The sequence below is a fragment of the Thermomyces dupontii genome (genome assembly GCF_041956625.1).
Source record: "Thermomyces dupontii strain NRRL 2155 unplaced genomic scaffold VTN31scaffold_2, whole genome shotgun sequence".
NCBI classification, from domain to species: Eukaryota; Fungi; Ascomycota; class Eurotiomycetes; order Eurotiales; family Trichocomaceae; genus Thermomyces; species Thermomyces dupontii.
Window position 1 is genome coordinate 1018514 of NW_027192308.1, and position 21401 is coordinate 1039914.

General features: G+C 51.9%; 2 protein-coding genes across 2 annotated transcripts; both read left to right on the forward strand.

Moving 5' to 3' along the window:
* Positions 1-766: 766 nt before the first annotated feature.
* Positions 767-16268, forward strand: VTN31DRAFT_2747 (uncharacterized protein; the record flags this gene model as incomplete). The annotated part of the gene is made up of 8 exons (XM_069402949.1): positions 767-5081; positions 5137-5385; positions 5444-5628; positions 5684-8083; positions 8133-9338; positions 9413-11441; positions 11494-16064; positions 16119-16268. The coding sequence occupies 8 exons, from the start codon at positions 767-769 to the stop codon at positions 16266-16268; spliced, it is 15105 nt and encodes a 5034-aa protein (XP_069262180.1).
* A 1800-nt stretch (positions 16269-18068) lies between these two features.
* VTN31DRAFT_2748 (uncharacterized protein) lies at positions 18069-21395 on the forward strand (the record flags this gene model as incomplete). The annotated part of the gene is made up of 2 exons (XM_069402950.1): positions 18069-20561; positions 20676-21395. The coding sequence occupies 2 exons, from the start codon at positions 18069-18071 to the stop codon at positions 21393-21395; spliced, it is 3213 nt and encodes a 1070-aa protein (XP_069262181.1).
* Positions 21396-21401: the final 6 nt, after the last annotated feature.

Here is a 21401-nt window from a genome sequence, read left to right on the forward strand (position 1 = left end):
CATGAATTCCCAGACACGATGAATAGCCGGCGTATTGTTGACAAGCATGAGTCGAACGACATGAGCGATCAGTTTCTGCACCCGGAACAAGCAAGTTAAGCGAGAATCATGGATGAATCGACACCGCGGGAATCGGATCAGATAATGACCTGGATCCACTTGGTGCATACGCTGCTGTTATCTGATCAAAGTTTCCTCCGAATCTCGGTCAATTGGACAATTGGTATACAGGTCAATTCTCCCAATGGCCATGGAGTAAGACCACATGGAAGATGCGAGGATCAATATGGCGCAAGTCACATCATTGGTATGCGAGAGGAGCAGGCATCCGGATAGACAACAAACAGCACAAAACCTGCACTGTACTATTCAGCACCGGTACTCTATTGAAATTCCGTGCATAGGCCTCTCAAGTCATGGCGTAATATTCCGGGTTCGCATTTCAGCTACTTTAGCTTATTCTTCTATCCCTTGACCTGGGCCAATCCGGATGATTTATCGCCTTTTATGATCTTGTGAGCGGCGGCTTGATTGATCGACTCGAGACTCAAGCCGTCTCCACTACGTAATATGGCACTAACGGATCGCAGATCTGGCAGTTTACGATGTCTTTGGATGAGATCCATCATCTCGCGGGTCTTCTGCTCTTTCGCTTCGATGGACCCCTCAGCGGGGCCAGCCTGAAATAGTTGATATTATCTTCACGCTGTGCCATCTGAGAAGCTGGTGTTGGCCTTGGCTTTTCTCTCGTTTACTTATGCTGACGATGTCGACGGCTGAAGTCATGGACCGCTACTCGCGATTTCCAGACATCTTTCAAACCGACGCCGTTGTCGGAACAGAGAATGCATGTCAGATTTCAATCGGACATATTCCGTTAGACAAGATTGTTTCATCTTGGGCCGCTCTCCTCTGTGCCTATACCGGCGATGAGCATGCTGTCTTCAGTCTGAATGGCGTTCCTGTCCGGGCGGACCCGGAAAAGGAGCAATATCAAGAAGTCCAATTGAGCCTGGCCCCGGAAGATGGTGGTCGGAACTCATACACGGCGGTTGTGACTCGGGACGGTCATGGCTTCCCAAACCCTGATGCAAATTGTACCTTGATGCTGCAGCTCGATCTCGAAAGTGGAACAGGTACCCTGAAATCGGAAACTGGGATTCCGATGGAAGGCCTGGATCAGATTGGACGACAATTAAAACAGCTGATTCGGAAACGATGCGGGCTCCATACCTTCAGCCCACAGGAGGAGGATGAAGATGGGCCTCTACTGTCCATATCGAATCCAAATCCAAAGATCCTGCCTGGTCCCCAGTTCCTTCATCATTGCGTGTTTCGGCCAGATCGGAGGTCGGATATTGCAATTGAGTTTCTGGACAAGGATGGCAGGGTTCAGCGCTATACATATGGCGAACTGGACAGTCTGTCCACGGCGCTGGCTCACCAAATTTTGACGGCTCTTGGTTCCTTGTTCCCAACATCTCCCGCCAGGGTTGTTCCGGTCCTATTACCTCAGTCAGTCGAATTATACATTTCCTGGTTGGCAATTCTCAAAGCAGGGTGTGGATTCTGTCCAATCGGCATTGATTCTCCCACGGATCGTGTCGCATTCATCATTAAGGATGTTGGAGCACAGGTCGTGATCACAATCTCGAAATTCAAAGACAAAGTGGTGAACAACAAGAACGTATCACCGCTTCTCGTTGACGACCTGAATTCCCAACTAGATTCCATGGCCACAGAATTGCCATCCGTGCCAGCTGAGAGCCTAGCCTACGTTATGTACACATCTGGCTCTACCGGTCGTCCCAAGGGCGTGCGCATATCCCATACAGCGGTCACCCAGTCATTATTCGCACATGACCAGTTGATTCCCTCTTTCCGCCGATTTCTACAGTTTGCCTCACCGACATTTGATGTCTCGGTCTTCGAGGTATTCTTTCCTTGGCTAAGAGGCGCGACATTGGTGGGCTGTGAACGCAGTGAGATGCTACGGGATCTCCCTGGAGTCATAATGAAAATGAACGTTGACGCAGCAGAGCTAACCCCAACCGTTGCCGGGGAGCTGTTGCGCAGTCGACAAGCAGCACCCTCATTGCGTGTGCTCCTTACCATCGGCGAGATGCTTACGAAACGTGTGGTGGAGGAGTTTGGCTCAACCCCGACAGGAGACGGAATTCTCCACGGAATGTACGGACCAACTGAAGCCGCTATCCACTGTACAGCGGCACCACACTTCAAAGCTCAATCTGGTATTCATTTGATCGGACGTCCTCTCGACACAGTTTCGGCCTTTGTTGTAGCCCCCGACGCTGATTCAAACGCGAACGAGCCGGAGATCAGACCAATTGGACAGATCGGAGAACTAGTCGTTGGCGGATCACAATTGGCCATTGACTACATCAACCGACCCACTGAGAATTCGAAGGCATTCCTTCAAAGCAGCAAGTATGGTCGATTATATCGCACCGGAGACAAAGCTCGCTTCCTGCCAAATGGTGATATCGAATGTCTTGGCCGGATTGTTACTGGCCAAGTGAAGCTGCGAGGCCAAAGAGTGGAGCTCGGCGAGATCGAGTCCGTCGTATGTCATGTCCGCAATGTCCGAGCCGCGGTTGCAAGCGTGGTAAACGGAATCCTAGTGGTCTGGGTGCTTGCCGATACCGATGATGTCAGCACGGATGAGCTTCGTCAAGCGTGCAAAAAACGCCTGCCGACTTTTATGGTTCCTGGTGACTTCGTTCTCGTTCGGGAATTCCCTCGCTTAGCATCGGGCAAGGTGGACAAGAAGACTCTGGAGTCAGATTATATTTCGAGACAAACGACCAACAGCGTTGTCAAGCCGGCATTCCGAGATGCACTTGAGAGAAATATTGCCGGGGCGGTGCATCAAACGTTGAATGCATCAGTGCCAAACGATTCAAGCCTTGCAGCAGCGGGACTTGACTCGCTATCCGGAATTCGACTTGCTTCGCGATTACGTGAAATTGGTATCAATATTGACGTGGCGAAGCTTCTTGCTGCCGATTCGGTTCAGGGAATATGGCACCTGGCGAGAAGCGAAGCGGCTCCAGGGTCCGGAGAGCTGGATGAGTCGGTCACCATGATTTGGGACACTGTTACTGAAGCTGGGTTCAAGACTCTCCGCTCAAAGAATCTCGATTCCGAAGTGGATTCTGTGGAGCCGTGCAGCCATGTTCAAACCGCGATGTGGGCTGAAACTTGCAAGGACTCTCGGGCATACTGCAACTGGATAGAGTTGCAGTTTGATGACCATATTGACCTGCACCAAGTTTATAAAGCTTTTCAGGAACTCATACAGCGCAATAGCATTCTACGATCAGGCTTTCTCAATATCGGGTTGCCCGATCATGCCTTTTGCCGATTTGTCTGGAAGTCCATCAGGGATGGTTGCCTGAAGGAGACAGATCGTTTCGATTATGGATTTCTCTCCGATATTGGGTCGATCATGTTGACCCCATTCAAGGTGCAGATCAAACAAGGGGACGGTGCTACTCGAGCGCTTGTGCAGTTGCATCACACTCTGTACGACGGCTGGTCCTGGGAGCTTATTCTGGATGATCTCCAGTCATTCCTCGAGAAGACCGAACCGCCCGTACGGCCGTCTTTTTCTAACATTGCCAAGTATGAAGTGAAGGCCAACCTGGCCAAGACAACACAGGATTCAGTTTCATACTGGGCAGACACGTTGCGGAACGTCGTTCCGCCTTCGTGGCCTACCTTTCATGACAGAACCGATGTTCAGCGTGCTGTGGGTACTGAGCATCGGGTTCTGGAGATTCCACTGTCAGAGCTGGACGGCCGGGTGAGATCTCTTTCTGTCAGCAGGCAGTCATTCTTCCAAGCTGCCTTTGCATACCTTCTCACTTCATATCTAGATACACCCGATGTCATCTTTGGCACGGTGTTCTCTGGGCGGACTCTGCCGATCAATGGTATCGAGTCTGTCATCGGGCCATGCCTTCGTGTGTTGCCCACTCGTGTCAACCTAGCATGGATGCAGACTGCCGCCGATTTACTCGTGGCCACTCACTCTAGCAATCGAAAGGCACTTGAGTTCGGAGATCTCTCTCTTCGCGAAATAAAGAAAGCATCCGGCATTGGTGCCACGGACTCATTGTTCGATAGCTTGGTCGTCTGGCAGGAGACTCCGTGGACTGCCAAGACGAGACAGTTCAAGGAGACAGCTGCAGCGGATTTCTTGGAATTCTCTTTAACGCTACAGTTTGAGCCCCGTGAAAGTGCTGTCTTCGCCAGAGCGATTTACGACGCGTCCATCTTTCCAGCGGACCAGATTCAGATACTTTTGGAACAGATTGATGCTGTGTCTGCTCTTTTCGTTCATTCGCCTGATACATCCATCAGGGACATCAATGGGAAGCTTCCCGAATCAGTCCTGTCCATCGAGAATAGCAACTTTCAACATTTGACTGATATTCCTTCTCTGTCCCAAAATGTTGAACGTCTTGCTGTGGAAGATCCCCACAGGAGAGCTATCGAATTTTTGCATTCGTTGGATCCTCAAACTGGACAGGCTGACTCAGAAATCATCACTTACTCGGAGCTCAACAGTAGAGCGAACCATCTCGCACATCGTCTTCTCGACCTCGGCGTCGCCGGAGGAGACCTCGTTGCTATCATACTTGACAAAAGTCCTTCCTTATACATTGCCATCTTGGCCGTGGTCAAAATCGGTGCCGGTTATGTGCCGCTGACTCTGGAAACTCCTGCGGACAGAATTCGTCTTGTTTTAATGGAGACGAAACCGGCTGCTTGTATTGTAGACTCACGGCTCGAAGCGGGAATCGAGTCTCTGGATTGGTTGAAAATCATTCCCTCCGACAAGCTAGAGGTACAAAACCACAATGATACCAACATCTCGACGCCATATAGTGGCGCAAATCTCGCTTACGTCGTCTTTACTTCCGGAAGCACTGGAAAGCCGAAAGGCGTTCTCATTTCTCATGACAATCTGAAAAGCAACATTGCAGTACTCACCGAGATTTATCCCATTGGAGATGATGCTAAGCTATTGCAAGCATGCTCGCAGGCATTTGACGGTGAGTTTATCAAAAGATTTGAAGCAAAGCATCGTCGCTGAAGCAATCCATGCAGTGTCTGTTTTTGAGATCTTCTTTACGTGGCACAACGGCATGACACTCTGCTCAGCGACGAACGACATCATGTTTCGAGATATCGAGCGGGTTATTCGGGACATGGGGGTGACGCACCTCAGTCTAACTCCCACAGTAGCTGCTCTGATTAGCCCTTCGAATGTCCCTAGGGTTCGTTTTCTGGTCACTGCTGGAGAAGGCCTCACGACAAAAGTTCACAAGGACTGGGCCGGCCAAGGATTATATCAGGGTAAGCTATTCTCACCAACAGGAGTGGACTATTTCTTTGGAAGGCTGAACGATACCAGGCTACGGTCCAAGCGAGACAACAAACATTTGCACAGTGAGGCCGAATGTCGAATTGTGCGACGTACTACGCAACATTGGCAAGCCTTTCAAGAACACTTCTGCATTCGTTGTCTCCGATGGCCCCGAGTTCACAATATTGCCTCGGGGCAGCGTGGGAGAGTTCTGCTTTGGAGGTGATCAAGTTGTCCGTGCTGTCCTAACGAAGAGATCAGTCTTGATCATATCTAACATCCATCCAGGGCCAAGGTTATTTGAACTTGCCAACTCTGACAGGAGAGAAGTTTATTGATCACCCCAAGTATGGCCGATTGTACAGATCAGGAGACTTTGGCCGGCTCCTTTCCAATGGAACGCTAATGTTCACTGGACGTCGTGATACCCAAGTCAAACTTCGAGGACAGCGTGTGGAACTTGGTGAGGTTAATAACGTCCTTTTGGGCCATGAGTCTATCAAAGATTGCACAACTATGATACTGGGAGATAGCGAACGTGGCAAACAACGACTCATTTCATTCTGGGTTCCAATGGGGCCTTTCCAGGAGATAACGAGGGATCCAGATCTTCGCAATGTGATTGATACATTGTTCCAAGAGCTGTCTGCAGCTCTGCCGAGTTATATGATCCCGTCCTCGTTGATCCCGATACCGGAGATTCCCATGACCACGGTCAAGAAAATCGACGAGAGGAAGCTCAGACATATGTTCACGACGATGAAATCTGACGAACTCCAACGCTTTTCACGCCTCCAGGGAACGACAATCCAAAGAGAGCTCAATGAAGCAGAGCGTGATGTTGCAGCAATCGTCTCTGAACTCACTCAGACTCCGCTGGAAGATATTCACGCAAACACATCGATCTATAGCCTTGGAATAGACTCGATATCAGCAATCCAACTCTCTAAGCGATTAAGAGAGTCTGGCCATGGGCAAATCGATGTCTCGACCATACTCCGAAAAGGCTCGATCGCCGAACTAGCCAAGATGATAGGGACAGTGCGTCCACCATCAGACGCAACAAAGTCATCCTCGATACTATCATCATTGCTCAAAAAGCCAATCGTTGAGGAAGTAACCGCGAACTTCAGGAAAAAGGGTTACGATGTCCAGTCCATAGTTCCCTGCACTGCATTGCAAGAGGCGATGCTCGCGCGAACCGCATCCAATGAGGATGCCTACTGCAATCATGTCCTCCTCGAAGTGTATGGAGATGTTGAGAGACTGAAGGACATCTGGGGATTCATGGTACAACAGCATGAAATACTGCGCACATGTTTCTGCGCAACGGCCGATACCGAGTTTTCTTGGGTGCAAGTCATTCTCAAGAGCATCGCTGTTCCTTGGACGACGATCCAGACAACCCCTGACAATCTAGCTGCAGCGATCGAACAACAGAAACTGCGGTTTACCAAAATGGTCCGGAATCCTTACGCTGTTCCATACTCTATTGCTGTTTTGGAATCGAGTCCAGGGAGCAGCGGGACTATGCTTCTCTTGTCGATGCACCATGCGTTGCACGACGCTGAAGGCTTGACGCAGCTGCTGAGGGAGATCGAGGACCTGTACATGGGTCGTCCCTTGGCCCAATCGACTCAATTCCGAAGATTCATTGATTTCATGTTCTCAATTGATGGTCACGAAGCCAGGGATTTTTGGAACCGATATCTTGAACGGGTGTTTCCCACACGCCTGTGTACTGCAGTTCTAAGCGAGCCCTCTGCCAGGCCACGACGTCAGCAGCACTGGGAGAAACTCTCCATATCTCTTCAAGAATTCGAGACGATGTGCAAGAACGTATCAGTCTCCGCACTCAATGTTTTTCATGCTGCATGGTCTCGGCTGTTGTCCATCTACACGGATTCGGCCGATGTTTGCTTTGGCAACGTTTTCAGTGGCCGGACGATAGCACTAGATGGAGTAGAAAGCGTGATTGGGCCATGCTTCAATACGCTACCTGTTCGCATGCAGATACAACGGACGACGCTCAATCTCGACCTAATGAGATCTGCTCAGAGGTCTAACGCCGACATCATGCCTCACCAACTTTATTCATTGCGACAGATACAGAAGACAGTGTCTACCGATGGTGCTTCTCTATTCGATACGCTCATTCTCCTCCAATCTCCCCTCTCTGGATTGAACAAGAAATTGTGGCGTCTGGTTTCCGAAGAAGGGGACATGGACTTTCCCTTGATCGTTGAGATTATTCCCAATTCCAAGGAGAATGACGTGTGGATATGTATTCATTCGGACACCCTACATGTACCTTCATCTGATTCAGAAAAGATTGCACGGCAAATGGCGGATCTAGTTGTTCAAACTATCCGGTATCCGTCAGCTAGTGCTCTGGATCAGACTGTCATCAATCATGATCGGCCAATGATTGCGGAAGCCGCTAGAAAGCACCGGGAAAAGAAAGCATCTAACAACCTGCTCAGTGATGGCAATGATGGCTTTGGGGCTATGTCCAACGATGAGCTGCGTGTTATTGACCATTTATCCCGTTTGTCCGGTCACAATCGCGATGCCATTAGGCCCGACACGACTATTTTCCAACTCGGCCTCGACAGCATCAACGCTGTGCAGCTTTCTAATCTCCTAAGGCAGTCTGGGTACGCGATTTCAGCAGCAGATATTCTAGAGGTAATCAGGAATTATTCGACTTGCCGGTTGTGTCTCTAACTTTCTCTAGGGACCTTCCGTTCGCGAGATTGCCATGCTCCTACCCCATTCTGGCTCAGCAAATCAAGAAGAGCACTTTGACTTCGACGCCTTTGATAGGAGGCATCGGAAGTCTGTCTGTGAACAGATCAATATTACAAACCAGGACATAAGTGCAGTACGGCCGTGCACACCGGTTCAGTCTGGGATGCTTGCCTTGTATACCAAGAGCAGTGGTCACTTATACTGCAACCGCACCGTCCTAAGGACAACAGCAACTTCTCAAATTGAACTTCTCCAAGATGCGTGGTCAAAGGTCATGGCCAGGCATGAAATGTTGCGAACCGGCTTCGTTCACTTGAGAGATCAGGAATTCTCTTTTGCGATGATAACCTACAAGGAGCATTCCATGCCGCTTCCATGGACGAATACAGACAACGAGTCTCTCGAGTCAGAACTGAGTCGTCGTCGACAAGACATGTTCCGCAATCTCCATCTTCCCCCGTGGTTTGTGGTCGTGACAATTATGGAGTCGTCCATTGAAGTCCACTTCACTGCCCACCACGCCCTATTCGATGCTCAGTCGCTGAACCTGATTCTCTCGGACGTTGTGAGCCTCTACCATGACGAAAATCTCCGTCCGCCGGTCCCTAACGATAGGGTCCTCAGCCATATTCTCACTCGCGCGGCACGAGCGGATGGTGATACGGAGCGATTTTGGACAGAACTTGGGATGGACTTTCCAGTGGTCAAGTTTCCAAACCTCTCTCCTGTCAACGTAGACAAGCAACGGCTGGTAACGACCAGCAAATTGAGCTCAAAGCGACTGGAATCTATCGAAGCGCAATGTCAAGCCCTTGGCATATCCCTCCAAGCCGCTGGTCAAGCTGCCTGGGCTAGACTGCTGTCTGCGTATGTCGGGGAGTCAATTGTCTCGTTTGGACTCGTCCTGTCCGGACGGGACATGTTCCAGGAAGCTCAAGAAGCAGTATTTCCATGTCTGGTGACGCTCCCTTTCCATTGTGGGATCGAGGGAAGCAATCTTGGTCTCATCTTTTCCATCATGCGCCGAAATGCACAGTTGGGGAAGTGGCAATTCACGCCTCTGTCCAAAATTCAGAGATGGTTCAAAGCAGATAACCCACTCTTGGACATTCTCTTCGTGTATCAGAAGCTGCCTACGAAATGCAAGGAGGAACGGTTCTGGGAAGTCCTACAGGAGGATTCCGAGGTTGACGTAAGGTTCACCCGAATCTGGATAGGGTTAGGGTTGCATCGCATTGACGCTGACAATCTTTGGCCCTCAAACAGTACTCCGTTTCCATCGAGATTGTACCACGTCCAGACCGCTTGGAGTTTTGTTTGACTCACCGGGATGATGTCCTGCCGCAGTCACAAGCCGAGCTCGTCCTGGAGCAGTTTGACGTTATTCTATTGGATTGTCTCTGGTCTCCGAATTCTGATTGCAGGAACTTCGATCTTCCGCAGAGGCTTCTGTCTATTACACCAGCCAAGGAGCCGCATATACCGTCTCTTGTGAGATGCTTGCATGAGTTTGTCGAATCGAATGCCAGGCAGGTGCCGGAAAACGTAGCGTTGGAATACATATCCAACATCACGCCGGAAGGTATCGACAAGGAGACGTGGACTTACCGCGAACTTGACGGCATCGGCAATCAAATTGCTCGATTCATTTTATCACTCGGTGTTCCACAAGGATCTTTGATCGGAATATGTTTTGACAAGTGTCCTCAGGCATCATTTGCGATCCTCGGCATTTTGAAAGCTGGCTGTGCCTATGTTGCTTTGGATCCCCGAGCACCCATCGCCAGGAAGCAATTCATCGTGAATGATTCGTCAGCCAAAATCATTCTCTGCACATCGGAGCATGCCGATGAACTTCGCTCGCTGACAGGCCTCCAAGCTATTGCATTGGACAAGCCAGGGATCTATGACGGTTTCGAGCGCAGTCTTCCTACTTTGACACGCCGGATTGAGCCGAGCGACACATGCTATTGCCTATATACGTCAGGCACGACTGGAACACCGAAAGGATGCGAGATCACTCACGAGAATGCCGTCCAGGCAATGCAATCATTCACTCGACTCTTCGATGGCCACTGGGATGAGCAGTCGCGTTGGCTGCAGTTTGCCTCTTTTCATTTCGATGTGAGTGTTTTGGAGCAGTTCTGGAGTTGGAGCGCGGGAATCTGCGTGACATCGTGTCCACGAGACTTGCTCTTTCAGGACCTCTCGGGAACCATCAACAGGCTCCAAATCACGCATATTGACCTTACGCCTAGCCTCGCGAGGCTACTTTCTCCGGAAGAAGTACCTTCGCTATGCAAAGGAGTTTTCATCACTGGAGGCGAACAGCTCAAGCAGGAAATTCTGGATGCTTGGGGTGATCATGAAGCCATCTATAATGGCTATGGACCAACTGAGGCGACAATCGGTGTTACTATGTTACCCAGGCTGACGAAGAAGAGTAAGCCAACGAATATCGGTCCTCAGTTTGACAATGTTGGGTCCTATGTGTTGAAGCCTGGCACAACGACACCCGTTTTACGTGGCGCGGTTGGGGAGCTTTGCGTGTCTGGGGCTTTGGTCGGTCGTGGATACCTTAACCGTCCCACACTGACGGCGGAGCGGTTCCCGTTCTTAGAGGAGTTCCAGGAGCGGGTGTATAAGACCGGAGATCTCGTCCGAATTCTGTACGATGGAAGCTTTCAGTTCCTCGGCCGGATTGATGACCAAGTCAAACTCCGGGGGCAACGCCTGGAAATCGGAGAGATCAATTCTGTGATTCATGATGCCACTCATGACGTGGGGGACGTTGCTACACTGGTGGTCAAGCATCCAGATCAAGCAAGAGATCAGCTGGTGTCCTTTGTCACGCGCAAGACAACAGCCAAACCGCGAGGCCCTGTGGAAGTCCAGTTTGGTCAAGAGAACTTCGAATTTCTCTCTGTCATTAAAGAGTCCGTGGAGGCCAAACTACCTTCATATATGGTTCCAACACATATCATCCCAGTCTCGGCTCTTCCGCTGTCTGCAAACAACAAAGTCGAGGTCAAGGCCTTGAGGGAGATCTATGGGCGGTTGTCTCTCGATGCCCTTCAGAATTTGAACGCTCTATCCACTAGGACAGAGCATCTGGAGCGAAAGGACTTTCAACGGATCATTGATGTGGTGTCTGATTTCTCTGGCGTCGACGCGAGCGAGATATCTACGACGACTACAATCTATGAGCTAGGGCTGGACTCTATATCTGTTATAGGGTTAGCACAGTCGCTGAGGAGCGCCGGATTTGCTGCCCACGTATCCCTTATAATGAAAAGTAAGTCTCCGAAAAACCCCCATAGTAGCAGTGACGCTCATGCGACTCCTAGATCCCACCATTGCTGGGATGGCAAGATCTCTCGCAGATAGTCAATGCGTGTCTTCGGGTGCCCAATATAACGACAGTAAGCAGCGCCTAGAAGCCTTTGTGCATAGATATTCTGCGGTTATTGCCGCGGAGCTAGGGATCTCGACGGCTGCCTTGGAAGGAGTGGCTCCTTGCACACCGATACAAGAGGGAATGATTCTTCGGTTCCTCGAAAATCCCAAGCCCTTATATTGTTCGTCATTCCGCTTCGAGTTGAGCTCTGCTGTCGACGTCTCCCGTCTCCGAGAAGCTTGGAGACACACCCAGCAGGACGTGCAAGTCCTTCGTGCTCGGTTTGTCCCATACCAAGATGGCTATGCTCAGGCCATTTTGAAACACGACGACCTTGTCTGGGATGAAGTTGCCTGTGACGACGAGGACGCCATGCGGGTCATGCAAGACGGGTTCGACACATGGTGCAAGGATATCAATGAGCTTGCAGGGCCATTATGGAAGCTCCAGTTGGTCAAGTCGTCCCGGCGAACGATTCTGAGTTTGCACATCTTTCACGCTCTGTACGATGGCAACAGCCTGCCCCTGCTGCTTGAGCACGTTGCGAAACGATACGCCGGTAATCCCGTCGATTCTGGTGGTCCGACGTTTCTGGAGATCTTGCCAATGGGCCCTCTGCGGCGGATTGCTGAAGCTGAAAAGTTCTGGACGGGCAAACTGGCTCGGCTGACAGGACACAGTGTCATTTTTACCGAGCCAGGTAGCGAAGACTCGGAACCACTTCACCTGACCGACATGATTAGTGATATCAGGCACATCGAGTCAGTCAAGGCCTCTTTGCAGGTTACTGAGCATTCGATTTTCCATGCTTGTTGGCTGCTCACCCTGCATGCTCACCTGGGTGTCGTCCCAGCTCTCGGGATTGTAGTCTCGGGTAGAGCCTTGGATGTTCCAGGTGCTGAATCTGTCATTGGGCCCCTCTTCAACACCATACCAAGCTATATACGGCCCAACTCGCTGCAGACTGTCAAAGATCTCATAACCACCTGCCATCAATACCATGTTGACACACTTCCGTTCCAGCACACTCCGCTCAGGGACATCATGAAGTGGGCAAGGAGAACATCGGATCGGCCATTATTTGAGATCCTCTTCGTGTATCAGAAGGAGCAAGCCAAGTCTGATCCGATAAACGACAGTATCTGGACCAGGGTCGACTCCGTCGCAGATGTGGATTATCCATTGGCTCTGGAGGTTCAACGAAATTGGGATTCTAGGTATACCATTACGCTAGCAGCGGAGAGCAGAGCCGTAAGCAGAGAGAAACTGAAAGCAATGGCAGCCACGTTCAAGGAGAACCTGACACGAATTCTCCGTGACTCTTCCGAGAGGCTTTCCATCGCTGACAATTCGATTCGAGGGCAGCCCAGCACCGATCTTCAAGGCCGTCACGATTCGAGCAAGTCCACAAGTGAAATTACGTGGACGCCTGACATGCTCGAGCTAAGATCTGTCATTGCGGACCTTGCTGGTGTGCGTCCGGATGAGATCGATGCAACTACATCGATACTGGAGATGGGTTTAGACAGTATTGATGCAATCAAGTTGTCCTCGCGGCTCAGGAACTCTGGAATTCGTCTCACAGTGAGCACCATCATGAGCCGCCGGACAATTCTCAAGATGTCGCGGGAAATCTCGAGGATAACAAGGGCGCCTAACAAGCCTGAATCGTCCCTCGATAGTATGGAGAAAATGCTGAGATTCAGCCTGGAGAGACACGGCAAACTGCCAGGAAACGCTATCCGCGTGTTGCCAGCGACACCACTGCAGGAGTCACTAGTGGCTGAAATGGTCAGCTCCGGGTATAAGCATTACTATAATTGGGACGTCCTAGAACTCCGCCCTGGTGTTGAGATTGGCCGGTTAATGATGGCATGGAAGACTGTTATACAAGCGCATCCTATCCTTCGCACCTCCTTTAGGGTGATTGAGGATGCCAACATACCTTTCACGTACGCACAAGTGATTCACCCTCCAAGTGAGGTCGATTCTCTCGTTTTGGACGTCCAAGACCACTCCGCGGACGATTTTCTCGATTCAGATATGGTGGACAAGATTCCTGATCCGAACATACCAGCGCTGAGAATCTGCGCGGCACGGAATGAGTCTCGTCAAGTTATTGTCCTGTCAATCGCGCACGCTCTGTACGACGGCTGGTCTCTCCATCTCCTTCATGAAGACGTATTCAAGGCATACCGTGGAGAGGAGATCAGTCGACCTCCGTACGACGATGTCCTGGAGCAAATCATCACTTCGTCAAGCGAAAGAAGTCGGGAGTTCTGGCGTGCGAACCTGGCAGGCATCAATCCACGTTCATTCCCTCGTAGGAAGGATCTTACCGGAAATAAATCGCGAATTCATCGAATGGAGAAAGTCCTTGACGTTGATGGCGCAGATATCGGTGGTTTCTGCAGGCAACATGCCGTTACCGCCCAGGCTCTCAGCGTGACAACCTGGGCACTGACGCTAGCTGGATATCTCGAGACACTGGACGTCGTGTTTGGGCTTGTCCTTTCTGGCCGAAACTTTGTCGGTGCAGATAGGGTCATGTTCCCAACGATGAACACTGTGGCGTTCCGCGCTTTGTTGCATGGATCTCGTGCGGACATGCTGCGATATGTGCAGGACTCCCTTAGCGCCATTACTGAGCATCAACACTACCCTCTCCGGAGGGCATGCTTGGACGCTGGGGTTCAGAAACTGTTCGACACACTGTTCATATATCAAAAGCGGCCGGCTCGTGTGCAAGGTGATGAACAGTCATTATACCAGTCTGTCGGCGAGTTCTCAGATACCGGATACCCTCTGTCCGTCGAAATGGAATTGGTCGATGGATCGATGGTATGCCGACTTGCAGCTCGTGGTGACGTGTTCGAGCACGGTGATGCAGTCGAAATTGTCAACCGCGTTCATCAGGTCTTTCGACTGATTGTGAATGAGCCTGCCCAGGCAACAGTTGCTCGCTTGAATGGAAACATGGTGGTTTGTGGATGCGCACCGTTCAGAGACCAAAGCGTCGACACCCGCAAGAACGGTACGGGGGTAGCAAACAGCGCCGGAACTGTATGGAGTCCGTTTGAACAGAGCATCCGCAGCGTACTGTCAACGACATCGGGGATCCCAGAGGAGCAAATCCACAAGCAGTCAACGCTTTTCCAACTCGGTCTGGACAGTATCAGCGCGATCAAAGTGTCTTCGCATCTCAAGCGGCAGTCTATTGACCTGCCAGTCAGTGCCATGCTGAAAGCTGGTACGGTAGAAAACATGGCAGTGGCGGCACGGACTCTTCCTCGCAGTCAGACAATCGACGCAGACAAAGTCATCAGGCAATTGCTGGAAGTGATCGATGTGCACGCCACTTTGTCCCTTAGGGGCTTGAACGGAGAGCAGGTCGAACGGATGCTACCGGCTACTGCTGGGCAGACATATTTGCTTGCCATGAGCCTGCAGGATCCAGACCGGTTCTACCCCAGCTTCTACTATACCACAAGCGACCTTGACGGCTCTCAGCTTGAATGTGCATGGAGGCAATTGACAGCGCAATTGCCAATCCTGCGGACACTCTTCATCCCCACGGGCTCTCGCGAATTGCCTTTCTTGCAAGTGGTTCTAAAGGAGACGGATAGTTCTGTTCACTGGCACGCATCTGTCGAAGACATGCTCCGAAGCCCATCGCGACCAACTATCGACTCGGGACCTGTTGCATTGCACGCGAGCAAGACGGCCTCCGGCATCATGATCGATCTGCGGATTCATCATGCTCTCTACGACGCCGTCAGTCTGCCCAAGATGCTCTCCTTCCTAGGGCAATGTGCTACGGGCTATACACCCCGAGTGACAGGACCAACCCTGGCAGACTTCATCGCTTTCCAGACCGTCCAATCTCCGGTACATGTGCGCGAAAGGTTCTGGAAAGACTACTTGGGCCAGGGCACGGACAAAGCGGCTCCGCAGATGAGACAGGCGTGTGGACAGATTCAAAACTGCTACCGACCGGGTTTAGTGCGTCGTATTGATCGACTCGAGCGCGTCGCACGATGTCATCATCTGAGCATCCAGTCCCTGTTTTTCGCCATCTACGCCAAGGTTCACGCGCACATCATTGCTCCCAGTACTGTAACTGAAAATCCCTCTGAGAGCTTGATCTTAGGCGTCTACCTTGCGAATCGATCCCTTGGTCTGGACGGCCTGTCGGAAATGATTGCGCCGACACTGAACATGGTTCCCGTCCGGGTGCAACTTCCACAGAACGCCTCGGTCACGGACATTGCCCACCAGATCCAAAACGACCTACACGAGATTGGACGCGTGGAACATTCCGGTGTCTCGCTAGTTGAGATTGCGGATTGGATTGGCGTTCGTGTGGACGTGTTTGTCAACTTTATCAAGTTACCAAACTCCGAGCTTGACACGCAGCCCAACGTCCGCTTCGCACCTGTTGATATGAGCGCGGTGTCTGTGGAGCGCAAGCATGGTAAAGGATCTTGGGATCAGAACGAATACCTTGCCGATGTGTACAAGGTTTGATCCGTAAACTGTCCTGTGATGTGGCGCTCGAACGCTAACGTGCAGCAGAGTGAGTGTCTTGATGTCGAGGCCGCCATCCGCGAAGACGGGCTTGATGTCGGTATTTTTGCGCCAGCCAGTGTACTGGAATCGTCAATTGCGGCAGCCACTTTGGATGAGATGAGGCGGGAATTGGAGGTTCTGGCTGAGAGTGCATGATGTTATGACTCATGATCAGAGAGACGAGCTTTTTCTTGATGCGATTATAGAATATATGTTTGTTTTGATTGATTCTAGAAGCCAAACAGACGACGATTCTCGAACAAGGTTTCGTATGAGGGCGTATTTTGTTAACATTACTCCCCTGATATATTTTCGGCTCCTGAACAATGGAATCATGCAAGCACAGGCTGGGGTGCTTGTAGTATCAAATAGTTACCAGAAACTACCAAGTACAGCTACGAGTAGGCCTAGACGAAAACCATGAGATAGCAGTGTTCATTTATTTTGAGCATGAACTGCAACCGTGTTTCAGACTCGGTCTCCCGTCAGGCCTTTGTTCAATTAAATGGAGCAACTACCAAGTACTTTGAGGCTCAAGGATTTGACAGCCCTGACATGCAAGGGACACATGGCATTGACGCATAAGGCCGTCATCCATACTCGTAGTCAAGCCAGGCATGAGGCTGCAGTAGCCTAGGCCAGTGTACAGACTGGGGACTTTGGTGTATGATCGGATTGTTTATCCATTTCCTGGAAAAGATACCTATGGAGGTATGTAACTACAGTACTCGTACCAGGGTCAAACTCTCCTGCAGAGGGTCCAAGGATATGGCAAGAGTAACCTCTGATCAGACATACTCCATGCATAACTAACCAACAATAAAGGTACACAATGACGTACACAATGAAAAGCATAATGACTTTGTGATCTTGGCTGAGATTTCGCTGACTCGACGCGTTGGAATCATCTCGGACTCGGCGTCACTATTGATCCGCTTTGTTTATCAAATCACGTGACAGACACGCCACCGTGGGTCAACGCGCGTCAGGCAGGGCACTAACCCGATTTGGTCGCAGATGTCAACAATAACGCGCATCGCCGCCATCGTGAGTCCCTCGACGTTGCTCTCCTTCACAAGTCGTTCAGGTCAAGTCGTGATCCTGCCGTGTTGCGCTTCGATTCAGTGTGGCTTGCGGCTTGGGTTCGTTTGGTTGTCGAGTTTCTGGCTTTACACCTCGCTTGCTGGTTGATTATTGTCGTTTTTCGCGTTCACATTGCCTTCCACCGCGCTTCATACTAATCTCGCACACTCTCTTGGAATACTACGACCTCTACCCCGACACTGATCGTCGCAGAAATTCCATTTCGAAGGCTAAGCGCTACCAGTCCTCTGATTGAACAACAATCATATCCTTGTTGCACCTCCTGCATTCCTCACCGCGACCTCGCCCCGCAGCAGCCGCCACCGACATAGCAGTGATCATCCGTGATCATCTTTGCTCAAACATTCTGGTTTCAGAGTCGCGCTCTGAGAGAAAACAAGCACACGTGGCAGACAAGCACGCTACACACTGCATGCCCATTGGGTGCCGCCAGTTTGGCAAAGGCCCGGATAAGATTGGGAGGGTGTTTCGTGGAGCTCTGGAGGCGCAGACAACAAGGCCATAAAGCCATTCATAGTCTCGAAAGAAAGTCGTGCATTGAAGTGCCGTGCAAGGTTGGAATGTCTCGCCATGAAAGGGTCTTTTGAATGACTGCCATATATCCATTGTCTGAGAGTGTTGTAACATTCCATCGTCACGTCCATCAACAAACATACTGCTCTTGTTCAGACGCGGAGCGCGATTCAAAACTGAGGCTTCTCTCGTCTCGTCGCGTTAAAAGGAGGCGGACACAGACACAACTGATCACACGACCACCATCGCGACACGAGGCGAAACGAAGCGTGACGTCCGAGGAGTACTGAGCGAGAAGGGATAGGGCCAGAGGATATACGCTCACCATCCGTGGGCATCATGGTCGCAACGTTCTCACCTCATCGGGATGCCGGTGGTACTCTCCACCTGCCCTCACCCACCGGGATGCACCATGTCGACGCCAGCTCCGCCATCAGACGGTTGCGCCGTTCCCTCTCACGGTCCCCTTCTAAGAGTTCTGATTGCCGTTTGCTGCCGTCGCGTCACAACACTCCTTTCACCCCGTCGCCCCTCTCACCATCGCGCCGGGCACAACAGAGCAACGTTTATTTTGTACCAGCAACCGCGTCTCAAATCTTTTCAACAACTCCGTCTTCTCCCTCTCCAACTTTTCCTGTCGCAAGCTCACATGCTTTCAGCTCTAAAATCCACAGGTCTTCTGTGCGTAGTGCTGGCTCCTTTCAGAGTTCTCGTGGCAGAACATCACCAAAGAGCCCATCAAAACGTGCACTCCATATTTCCAGTGACCACGGCAACGCAACACGCTCACAACCCGCAGTCACGTCAACAGACGACACGTCAAAGTTGGGCAATACTGCAGAAAGCATTCTGTTCACAGATCGTGCTGCTGGGTCACCCACTGAACCCAGCAATAGCACAAAGCTGGCGCCAAAGCACACTTTCAGTCGCGTCGAGAAGCGGCGCAACGAAACCTTCGGGCCACTGCCATCCGCTCTGAGCCCGCTGAAGCGAAGTGACGGAATCATGGATCTTGACCGAGCGGAGCTGGACAGCCCCTCCGCAAAACGTCGGAGTGTACACAGCCCCAGCTTCGGGTCGGACATGAATTTCTTTGACAGCCCCGACGCGCAGCAGACGCTGAACATTGCGGTGCCGTCGGATGATATGGTGCGCGAAACAGATGCGCAAGACGCGTCTTCTCAGCACTCGGCGGCCGGCAGACCATTTGCAACCATACCTCGTCGCTCATCGTCGCTGCGTCGGTCGACGCTCCAACATCGGCAGGGCGATCGGTTCATCTTTGGTCGATCGCGTTTGACTTCGGAATCAGGTTCGTCTCCGACCGTGATGCGACATCGTATGTCCCTCGACAGCAGTCTCTCTGGGTCGTCCAACCGTGAGAACCCCTTTGCGTCTGCGTCTCCCTTTGGCTCGGGCTCAGGAACGTCGATCTTTTCGGGCGGCGCGCTCAATGCCCCAAAAGCGACGAACGCTGCACACCCACTCTCGCGCACCATCACACAGTCGTCGTCCAGCTCCAGCTTGGCCGATGATTCTCCGACCCATGATCGAATTCAGCGGCCACAGGCGACCTCTGGGTTTTCCAAGTCGCTGCCGGTCGGCGCAAAGCCTCCGATCCCAAGGGAAGACTCCGGCCAGTCCACTGACTCGTTCTCGACTCCGGAGAACTACAAGCTCGTCAAGCCTGTTCCGGCGGCCTTCATGTCGACCGGCCTCATCAGCAAGAAGAATCGTAACCTAGAGGACATCAAAAGAAGCTCGCTGAGAGGCAGCAAAAACATGCCGGACACTCCGTGCAAGCGGCCCGCAGCCTTTCCCCCGTCGGCACAGAAAGCATTGCCGGTGCGTCCCGTCGAGCGTTCCCAGGCAGCACGCCCGTCGTTCGGGGTTCCTTCTACGCCCTTCGCAGCACATCAGTCGACCCCGGGCCCGTTCGCACAAGGCAGGGGGCTCTTTGACCGTCCAGAGATGTCTCGCCGGGACAGCTTCGTGAGCTTGGATGGTGACGACCAGTCGCTGACCCAATCTCCATCGGCGTGTCGTGGGGGCTACTTTACACCAGATGTTGACTTTCCTCCCACGCCGACCAAGCGACCGTCCAACAGCACGCTGTCGGACGGGATCCATGCACTGTTGGCGGAGGACTCGGCTGACGGCCCGACCGTCGAGTTTGGGGGTTTTGCGTCTCCGAGAACGCCAAAGGACAACATCCTCCCACCTGACCCCAGTGGGTTGTCCATCTCGGGGCGTCACGAACGACTCGCCGTGAACGATGAGTTCGATTCGTCCACTGCCACCTTTCCCGAGACTCCCACCGGACCTCGCGAGTCTGGTGTGGCCGGCGGAAAACACAAAAGTCTGTTGCTAGCGGGATATGGAGGCGTGGACGTCGATTCCAGTCTGACGTCGCGATTCGATAGGGTCGAACTCATCGGCACTGGCGAATTCTCTCAGGTGTACCGGGTGTCCAACCCTACTGATGACGGCACTTTCACGCCCGAAAAGTCCAGCTTTTCTGCTTCTTCCCTGGATACTTCGTCGTCCGGGTCGAAGTCGCGTGAGCGAGTATGGGCCGTCAAAAGGACAAAGTATCCCCTCAGTGGCATGAAGGATCGCGAGCGTCGACTGAATGAAGTTGACGTTTTGCGGACGTTGGCCAATTCCGACCATATCATCTCGTTTGTCGACTGCTGGGAAGAAAATGGCCATCTCTACATCCAGACCGAGTTTTGCGAAGAAGGCAGCCTGGATGTGTTTCTCGCCGAGGTTGGGCTCAAAGCTCGCCTCGATGACTTTCGGATTTGGAAGATTCTCCTGGAGCTGTCTCTTGTAAGCCCTCCCACCCTCCCACAGTATTCTTCTTCTGCTCCCTCTTCCTCTCTGGTGGTTGTTGTCGTTGGTTGTTTTTGAAAGTGTTCAACGCTGGTATTGACCCTCTCTTAGGGACTAAAGCATATCCACGACTCGGGATTCATCCATCTCGATCTGAAACCTGCAAACATCCTGATCACATTCGAAGGAGTGCTCAAGATTGCCGACTTTGGTATGGCCACTCCGTGGCCTGCCAAAGAAGGTATTGAAGGCGAGGGTGATCGGGAGTACATCGGCCCTGAAGTTCTGATGGGACGTTACGACAAGCCAGCTGACATCTTCGCCCTGGGCTTAATTCTGTTTGAGATCGCCGCCAACGTCCAGCTACCCGAGAACGGGGCGTCGTGGCAGAAGCTGCGCAACGGCGATATTAGTGATGTTCCCAGCTTGACGTGGAGCTCAGAGATGACCGTCATTCGGGATGCGGCGGGTAATCCTGTGTCTGATCCGCACGAGCTCTACAACGGAGATCTGGAAATGGAACACGACCTGTCTGGTGAGGGCAAGTCGCAGCATCAGCCTCGGAAAGGGGAGCTTCTGGTGCCGCCGGCCTTCATGGTGGACGCGAACCATGACCAGGCACTTGAAAGGATTGTCCGGTGGATGATCTCCCCAAATCCTGACGACCGGCCCACGATCAGTCAAGTGATCCAGACGGACGGCGTTCAGTGGGCGCTGAAGCGCCGTCGCGCCGGGGCCACCGTGTTCGAGGGCACCTGGGGGCCCGCAGACGAAGTTTTAAGCGAGGGAAGTTCAGCTGTGTGCGAAGACACTGAGATGATTGATGTTTGACCCTTG